Source organism: Platichthys flesus, chromosome 12 (assembly GCF_949316205.1).
Source record: "Platichthys flesus chromosome 12, fPlaFle2.1, whole genome shotgun sequence".
In the NCBI taxonomy this organism is placed as follows: Eukaryota; Metazoa; Chordata; class Actinopteri; order Pleuronectiformes; family Pleuronectidae; genus Platichthys; species Platichthys flesus.
Window position 1 is genome coordinate 4,482,316 of NC_084956.1, and position 9,888 is coordinate 4,492,203.

The window sequence follows — 9,888 nt, forward strand, 5'->3', positions numbered from 1 at the left end:
CCAACGCTGCGTTCGCCTCGGACAATTTAGAGTTCACCTCCATGTTTACCTGAGCACAGTCTGAACCTGCAGCCGCCAGGGTCACAAGTTCAATTACCCGTCTGCCCTGCTGCATTGTACTTGACCAAGACAGACGGCCCTGAGGCTGACCATGACCTCTGACCTTCCTGGTTCTCCTGCACTGTTTGTCTCCTGCAGAGATCAAGACAACTAATGTTTTGCTGCTTTTAGTTGATGTGAACATGTTTCCACTAAGATCTGCAACTGAACACACGTCACATGACCGTTCACATACACTGGTCATGTGGTGTAAACAGGAAGTGGATGGTCTCCTCTGCAGTGGGCTACTTGGGCACAGAAAATACTCTGAAGGAGGAACAGTGATGGTGAAAACTTTTTTTGAGTGTTAGCAACTCATTGTATTCATCATGGGACTGTCAAGAACCAATCAGGACGAGAACGTGGGCGTCATCATTTACTAAAGTCTACAGGTAAACCATGGACCACAGCTGTGTCCTAATTCAGGGGCTGCACAGGATTTCCGTGATTGGTGTCATCAGCTCGTCCCGCCCTTATTGCTGTTGCCTCTTGGTTTTTTCACCTGTGTAGTGTTTGGTTGAAGCGTGAAACTGAAGCATCGGCCGCAGAATAACTGAGCTTTAATAAGAATCATGTCAAAACTTTAAATTTGTCTTCATCAATACACAGAGTTTTACACCTCTCCCAACCATTTTCAAAGGTTTTCATTTCCACTTGTTTTTTTTAATCTATTTTATGCATCACATTTAAAACAGCTGCATGTCTGCAGCCACACATCGGCTCGATCAGGCGGGAATAAGTGAAAACACCTGTGTGTGTGTGTGTGTGTGTGTGTGTACAGGAGCTCTAACACAGATTCATGCAGAGACAAACCTAAACACTTCCATGCATACTGTGGAATCACGAATGCATGAGGGAAAAACAACACACACACACACACACACACACACAGGGCTTTAACGTGCCGTTGGCTGGGTGTGGTGCCCCACCAGAGTTCATGAATTAACTGAACTCTTGAACTGCACACTGGTATGTGGCAGACAGTCAGTCAGACAACCAGTCAGTCAAAGTGCCCGGGGAGAATCTGTCCCAACAAGTCCGCCGACGCATCCAAAATCTTCTTCAGGAAGGATGAACAATCGATGTTTCACTCAGCTGATCCACGCCATGAAAGAGATGTTCCCAGTGATCCCTCTGACATTATGAAAACATAGAAAACATGTTGATGGGTTCAGAAAAAGTTGATCATGCAACTGACTTCAGTCACATGTCTAAAAAAAAACTGTTTGTTCTTTTGTCTCCTCTCTTCTCCGTCCCGTCCCTCCTCCTCCCCCCATCTCACTCTCCTTTTTTAACCTGTCAAGGACGACTCACCTGTTGCATCATGTGGCGTTAAATCGTTTGATGATGAAGTAGGTGAGTCATCTGTGAGACGGGAAGTTGTAGAAGTTGCACACGACAACACACATCTGTCTAGATATTCATTTTAGAAGAAAAAGGAAGATGTGCCTTTAAATCACGTCAGCTCTGAAAAGTGAAGCCAAATCCTCTTGGATCGCCCCCTAGTGGCTGACTGCAGTATACATCAACATCTCAACGACGGTTTCTGTGTTATGACGCTGATGTATGCTCAGGTGTTTTAATTTGTTATTTGATGATAAAACGAGACGTCTTGATTGACAGCTGAGACTGACTCATGGTGAAGAGAGTGTATCGGTGCGGTGAGACACACTCTCCCTCCTTTGATCACCACTGCACATGGAGACAGTTGTTTCTGTCAGAGAGTGTTGAGGCAGCCTGACCTGTGTGTGTGTGTGTGTGTGTTCATGAGTGAGTGAGTATATTCACACACACAAACACACACTCCGGGTCACCGTGGGGTCCGTGGCCTCGGCTGCATTCCTGTACGGAGGCTTGTGATGATACGAACGTCGCAGCGCTGTGCGGCTGTCTGGGCTCCCGGCCTGCGAATCCAAACACGGAGGGGTCGGGACCTCGGCGTATTGGTTTAACGCAGAGATAGGTGTCACCGCGGCCGTGCTGCAGCGAAGCAGCACCAGGCATAACTGACTCCGGAATGACAACAAACACAGCGGCTCTGTTGTTGCTGCTAATTTGCTGGTGTCTCCCCGAAGCCGAGGCTTAGCTGACACCACAGGACGTTTAACTCGATCAGTGTTCCACTTTTTATCCGTTTTATTTTTCAGATAAAGGTTCTGTTGTTGCCCCCCCCCAACCAGAACCTGACCCAGGAGTGATCCTGTTTCAACAGCTTCCTTTCATTGGCTCTAATGTGTTATATCAACAGTCTTCAACGTGATAACAAAACATGAACTGACAAACACCAGAGAACTAACAGGGTTCAAATGGAAACTATATTATATTATATAACTTCTTAATGTCCTTTTGTTTTTCTTCTTTTTCTGATGTCTTCTGTGTTTCCTCCTTTGACTCAACATGAACAATAAGTCAAATGGATCCATAAGCAAATGTAAGTCAAATCTGGAGTTTCACAAATCATTTCACACAGTTAAAATAGATTATTGAGCCTAAAGAGCAAAAAACGTCAACTGTAACAGACGCACGACTAAATCAATAAAATAAAAAACGTCCATAATTTTGTCGTTTATGAACCTGAATTAGAACCTAAATTAATTTCTGGGGTTGATACTGATTTTAGTGAACAAAAAATTGTTTTAATACCAATATATAGGCTGATAAATATATTTGTTTTTATTGTCAAGTGTCCCTTAGAAGTTCTTATCAACATAATCAAATCCTTATGACAAAGAAATGTAATTGAGGTTTGATAACAAAAAAGTTTCTGGTGTGTCCAGCAGGTGAAGACGCTTTAGCATCAGCAGCTGATGGGAAAGCTGCTGCTCTCTGATTGGCTGCAGGAGCAAATGTGCAACCTTTTTTAAATTCAACCAAATTTGCTCTGTTTTTAAATGTGTTGATAATTCATATAAGACATCTGACCTGTTCTCAACCTGCTGCCCGTTTGAACAAACCTTTGTTTACAGTGCATCCGTCTGTCCCTGCTGTAAAAGCAGAGCGTCCGTCTGTGTGGAGAGAGAGAGAAAGAGAGAGCAAGAGAGAGAGAGAGAGAGAGAGAGAGAGAGAGAGAGAGAGAGCAGCGGCGTCTGTTTAGCTTTTACCTCATCACCCATTTGTTTTCTGCTCATCAGTTTGTGTTGATGCTTAAAGTGACATATGATCGTCTTTATACACAGTCACTGACGATGATAATTAGTAGTATTTTGTCATATTTTTGTAGTATTTATTGTCTGTTGTAGTTTTTCTTACACAAATTCTCTGATTATTATCACATCTCAATATCACAGGTGTGATTCAAGTTTCAACTCTTCACCTTCAGCCGTTGCCAGATTTGCCACCGGGCATAATTACAGGTGAGGAGGAGATGGGCGGGAGATCCAGCTTGATCAGCTCTGCCTGCGTCAGAGACAACTCTGTCTTCAGCTCACGGCAACACACACACACACACACACATACACACACACACACACACACATACACACACACACACACATATACACAATGGGCATGAATAAAAACAAAGTACAGTAACAACAAGAAAAAGACGATAAAAAAGAGAAGCAGAAAGTTCAGGTATGTACAGGTACACAAACAGGCACGCACACACACATACAGACACACACACCAAACAAATGCGCATACATGTTTGTATTTCTATGGTTCTGAGGACACGCCTCTGACCTCAACTCTGAACCCTGCCACCCAGTCTTTTCCGTCGTACGACATCGTTAATATCAACGTGTAAAACTCACAGACATATGGGAACACACATGTTCTCAGATATTTGTCTCCAGGCTGATGAGAGTTTATCATTTTGATGAAGTTCATGTGAGGACGGACTCGTCTGGAGGCTTCAAGACTGATCCACGTAATTTAATATTCAGTATTTTTCTCTCTCATTCCAATGAAAGTGGAAACATCAAAATCCTTAATTTTCTTCAGCAAAGCCTTTGAGCGTGATTCAGAAACTCAGCAGGACAGTTTCTAATTAAAATAGATCTTGATGAATCTAGGTCAGGAAAATTGAATGTCATTTTTCTGTGTGTTTGAATGAATCATCCGGTTTACTATCAGCAGTAGAGTCACCAGGAGGTGAAGAGAAAGGCGCACAATGTCACGTCCAGAGGTCAAGTCCAGAGGTCAAATCCAGAGGTCACATCCGGATGAAGCTGTTATTTTGAGGTTCAGAAAAGTAGGTTGCAAAAAATCCCTGTGACTTTATGACCAGGATGCGTTCACGACATGCAGATGAATTTAATCTTTGAGTGCAGCAGCAGCTGATGGACCTGTCATACTTTTAAAGATGACATTCAAGGGGTCAGTGGCGCTGGAGGAGTCAGGACCAGTCGTCCATCGTACGTGACGAGTTGAGACAAAAAATGACAAAGACGAACAAGAGATGAGCACAGTGAAAAAGTAAATGAAGCCACGCCCTCTTCTGACCCCAACCTTTGCAGAAAGGCGTCATATTGTTGCTGTTGGCTTCAAGTGGGCACCTTTCCAAACCATGGTAACACCGGAAGGAAAGGCAGACAGGTGGCGCCATCTGGTGGTTGCGTGTGTGCTCTGCCTGCTTTTCCCACACGGTTGTATTTGTTTCTATTATTTAGCATTTGTTTGAGTTTTCTATGGTTTCATTGAGGGATTGTGTTTATATCCTGTTTCAAACATATGTGAGTTCCACTTGTGTGATTCTCTGTTTAAAAATGTAGCAGAGAATACATATACATATACATATTGTTCTATGTATAAATGTGTTTGTTAAGTCAGAACAATAAAAATATTTTCATAAAAACCAACACTTCCTCTCTTTAGATTCAGATAATGTGAACTCTTGTTGTTCTCCGACTCTGTGAAGACGACTGTAACTGGATGAGAAGAAGGAGGAGGAGTTTCCTGGTAAAATAAAAATAGATTGATTCATATTTAAAGGATGTTCATGTGACGTTGTAGAAAGACTTTGGTGGATTATAAGTATGTGACATTGGGATTGTTCACGTTTATAGATTCCAGCCTCTGATTGTCTTCACGTTCCACCAGCAGAGGGCACCTTCAACCCACAGGATTGACAACACAGGAAGTGTTAATTAGAGAAACCACCGAATCAGCAGATTATTCAGTTAATTCAGTGTGTGTGTTCATCTGTGTTTTTCCATTATGTGATTTTTATCTTAAGTTATTTGCTGCTTGACTGAAATATTATTTCTTTGTTTATTTTTACCAGAAAATGATGGACACACAATGTTTGCCTCAGTTTGAAGATCAATATTTATATAAAATAACTTTAAATTAAACACCTGCTTCAGCTTAACTTAACTTTTTTTGTTTGTCTGGTAATGATACAGCTGTGTATCGATTTTTGTGAAGATCGGTCAATGTGAACATGTTCCAGGGGTGTCGAGGTCACCGTTGAGCTATTTTGCGACGCCCATTGAAAATTCCACCAGAATACGTAAAATGTCACCACTTTATAACTTTTTGCAAATTTTGGTAAGAATTTGAGCAGGTTAAGCCCTCAAAAAGCCAAATTCATTTGCCTGAATAATAATAATAATCCTTACACTTTCAATAGGGCCTCACCTGACAGTGCCTATCACTGCTCAGGCCCTAATGAGAGAACATAATTATATTTGTTCGTGGTCCAAACAGGTGATGTGATGTGAATACATATTATTTGTGGTATTGTACTTAACTTTGTCGTACATTTCGAAATATGTTCAGTGTTCTGCAGCTTTGTGCAAAATGTCACATGTACATCATGGCCACTTGTGTAAGAACCTTGCTGGTGTGAAACCAGTGACCTACACACGGCTGCTTGTTGTGAAACGTGCTGCCTTCAGGCTCCCCTCGATGAATTCTCCTCATGGTATTAACATCAAAAATATGACACCAAGACATATTTATAGTGATGAAATATAGAACAAACAATGAAAAGATAATATAAATAATACCATTCAATTGCTTTAATCTATTATCACTATACAAAACAGGCAAAATTCCATAGACTGTATATAAAGTGCCAAATTCCGTGGTTTCTGTTTGAACAAGAACGCATCACACACTACATTTCTCCATCCACTTCCGTGTGTTACGCCACTGACCTGTCATGGCGGCCCCCGTGGCTCTCATTCAGGGCTCCAGCAGAGGACTGGGACTGGAGTTCTGTAGACATATCCTGAGGAACCGAGCCTCTGCGGCCGTCATAGCGACATGTCGGGACCCGGACGGGGCGGCCGAGCTGCGGGGCCTGGAGGCTCAACACCCGGGCAGGCTCACGGTCCTCCGGCTGGACGTGAGCCGGGAGGAGGACATCCGAGGAGCCGCCCAGCGCGTTAAGGAGAACTTCGGTCGGCTGGACCTGATCGTCAACTCGTCCGCGATGCTTCATCCCTCCGGGAAAGGAGAGACCAGCCTGAGGGACGTGTCTGCTCAGGTACAACCAACCTTTCCAGGGTGTTCGAGCTCCTCTCCTACGACCAGGTGCAGGATAAAAGAGCTTTCAATTTAGATATCTTACTCATATCAGACATAATGTTCCATAAAATATAATTAAAACAAGCAAAGGCAACTGTTTGAACACTGGGAAGCTACAACGGGATTTCTGACTCCTCATAATCCTCTCTTTCCAAACTCCAAACACAAACTCCTTTATTTTAAAAGCCTCTAGCCTAACTTTATATTTAATATCAATATTTTGTGATCAAGAATATATTACAAGAATACTTACAATTTATTCCTAAATTCGGCTTAAGTTCAAAGTCCTCAGCCCTAATCACTTCAAGATCATGTAATCTTTTGCTGTATGATTGTTCTGCTTTAGTTGATCAAGCCTCTTCACTCAATGTATATAACAAAGGAGTCAATCCAGAAAAGGGTTAGGGTTAGGTGCGTCCATATGCATCCTCCACATGTTGATACATGCTTTCAATTATTTGATTAGAAAGTAAATGTGTATGTTTTGGAATAATATACTTCTTTTTTTTCCGACTGAGGTCGTTTTTAACATGCTATATAAAGAAACTTGAATTGTGGAACCACTGATCTGTGCTGAGCTAATCTCTTTCCCTCCGCAGGGCATCATTTCCACGCTGACGACCAACACAGTGGGTCCTCTGGTGATGGCCAAGTACTTTGCCGCCCTCCTTCAGAAGGGTGGAGGAGGTTTTGGTCAGCAGCCCGTGGAGAAACCCAAGCAGCACAGCGGCCTCATCGTCAACATCACGGCTAAAGTGGGATCCATCGGTGACAACGGTATAACATCAACTAGGCTACGATTTAGCAAGGAAGAGTCGAGGGAGATCAGTAAATCCTTGGTAGAAAATCCTTGGTAGAATGCAGAAGAGAATGTATGAATATTTTAGCTGCAGTGGTCTTCCAACCTAACTTCTCTTCACCCCACCCTCATCTTCCAGGTCTTGGAGGCTGGTACAGCTACAGGATGTCTAAGGCAGCTCTCAACATGGCCACCAGGAATCTGTCTATAGAGCTGGGCCGCGGTCGCCCCAAGGTAGGTCCTCTAGGTGCATTCCATTTTATAAATACAATAAGCAAACGACAGAGTGGAGACTAATCTTCAACATCAGCATGGTAATATGCAGAATATTCCAAATATTTTCCTGTTGTGAACTGGTCTGACCTGGACAGTCTGCTGCCGTATCTTCATAAGAAGACATGTTCCGGTGTGCTGAAAATGCAGAGAAAGCTGATGGACTTGTTTCTGTTTTTTTTTCAGGTGGTGTGTGTGTCCTTACATCCAGGAACAGTCAGCACAGACCTCTCCCGACCGTATCACAAGAATGTGCCGGCAGACAAGTTGTTCAGCACTGAGCACTCAGTGAACTGTCTGATGAGCCTCATAGACGCACTGAATATAGAAAAGACTGGCAAAGCGTACAACTGGGACGGAGCCGAACTTCCTTGGTAGAATGTAATAAATGGACATAGAGAGAGTTTATTTACCGCTAATGTTGATGCTAACACTCTCAGCTCAGTCTAGATTGTGCAATAAGCTTGTACACTAAGAAAGCATTAGAATTTAAGATAAAGAGGTTTCTGCTAGAGTCACAGTCTAAACCGTTAAACCTCTTCCACTACCTCACAACCAGCCACAGATGACACACACAGAGGCCTCCTGCTACTGTAAGACCTGATGCAAGTGTATCCACACTGATGATCTAATGTCATTTATTATCATTCCTTTTTTCAGTATTAATTAATATCCCCAAGTGGTTTATGATAAAGAAATGCCTTGGGAGTTCTTCTTATTCACTTTCAGGGGCTGTTAGCTTGAGACTGGGAAATGCTAACCTGGCTTTGTCCAGAGGTAGAAAAACAAATCTACCTGTTATCACCATCAGGTCAGTCTGTACTAAAACCTGACTGTTGTGGTTTTACATTATTGATCTTCTCAGCTTTTCAACATTTAAAGAAATAAAAGCATCTTCCCCAAAATGTGGAACTTCTTCAAGTGATTTTTTTGTAACCTTGTCTTTCATACATCGTTATTGAATAAATAAAGGATTGATCTTTCTATCACACGTTCCCCATGACCAGTGTGGACAACATATGGTAGGCCTCAGCCATTTAGGTCCTGGTACACTGCAGCATGTGGCCACTGTTACTCAGTTACAATGAGGGGTTAGCACCGTGCCTGGCTTTTAAATGTGTCACATGCTCAGCAACACTCAGGATAAAGTATAAAAGCCTGTATCCATCCATCCATCCCCGTAATCGGGTGCTCGTCTGTGTTTACAGAGAAAGAGGAGAGATGACATTAAGGCACAGTGGGCTATGACTAATGACTGAGCTCTATCCTGTTAAAGGATTTTAACACATCGTTGACCTGATTCTGACCAAATGGAGGTTACTAGGTGAAATGTTTGACTAACATCACACAAAAAAGTCCAGACAATTTATTAGATAATAAAGAAACCCTCACATTTCCTGTTAGTCAGTGAACAGAAATGACTCTTACTACACAATTAACCACTTATAACCAGAAGATGGCAGCCTTTGAGGACTCCTGCTTTTTGTTGTCCACAATCTTTATATATATATGTCTTTATCCTAATGAGTTAGATAAATGATATCAAATTCTCTGCTTGTATGTAAAGAATTTGATGATGATCTTTGCAGTTAATCTCCAGTTCTTTATTGTTTGATGAAATGCTAATTGTGACCTTATGATATAAGCCCCTCATCTGCACTGCTCCACATCTAGCTTTGCATTTCATGGTGAGGTTGTAACATGATGGTGCAATATTTTTTTTAATCTTTGTTGTAGTTCTTATGGTTTTACATAACTACTCGGTGAATTGCAGTTGTGACTGTGCTGCTTCGTTACAGTATGATTATATAATTATATTATGGTTATGTCAGTTTTTGATGTATCATGTGACTGCATAACCAGTCTTCTGCGTGGTCTTTGCTTACAGCTCTCTCATCAATTATAAAGACATCAATTATTATTATTATTATTATTATCGGTTAACATATCTCCAGAAACCTGTGTGGCTTTTGAAAACTGAAATTCAGGCCAAGAAAGACAAAAAGATCAAATGTGTTCTTCACAGTACTGAAATGTAACAAAGGATATTTACTGAGTTACTGTTACTTAAGAACATGTTTCATGTATCTTTAGTTTTGAATACATTTCACCTGCCCTCCTTTACAAACAATATATTAACAGATGTCTGAACTACATTTTAAGGAGAATTTGTAAGAGGCTGAGACATCAATTCTCTGTACGATTTTAATATTAAGCAAAATACACAGTTGGTGCAGTAAATA

The 9,888-nt window shown here is 41.7% G+C and overlaps 1 protein-coding gene across 1 annotated transcript; it reads left to right on the forward strand.

The window, feature by feature from the left end:
- The first annotated feature begins 6,166 nt into the window (after positions 1–6,166).
- Positions 6,167–8,550, forward strand: zgc:65997 (uncharacterized protein LOC794398 homolog). Its single transcript, XM_062401786.1, has 4 exons — positions 6,167–6,532; positions 7,173–7,350; positions 7,512–7,606; positions 7,832–8,550. The coding sequence occupies exons 1-4, from the start codon at positions 6,206–6,208 to the stop codon at positions 8,021–8,023; spliced, it is 792 nt and encodes a 263-aa protein (XP_062257770.1). The 5' UTR covers positions 6,167–6,205; the 3' UTR covers positions 8,024–8,550.
- Positions 8,551–9,888: the final 1,338 nt, after the last annotated feature.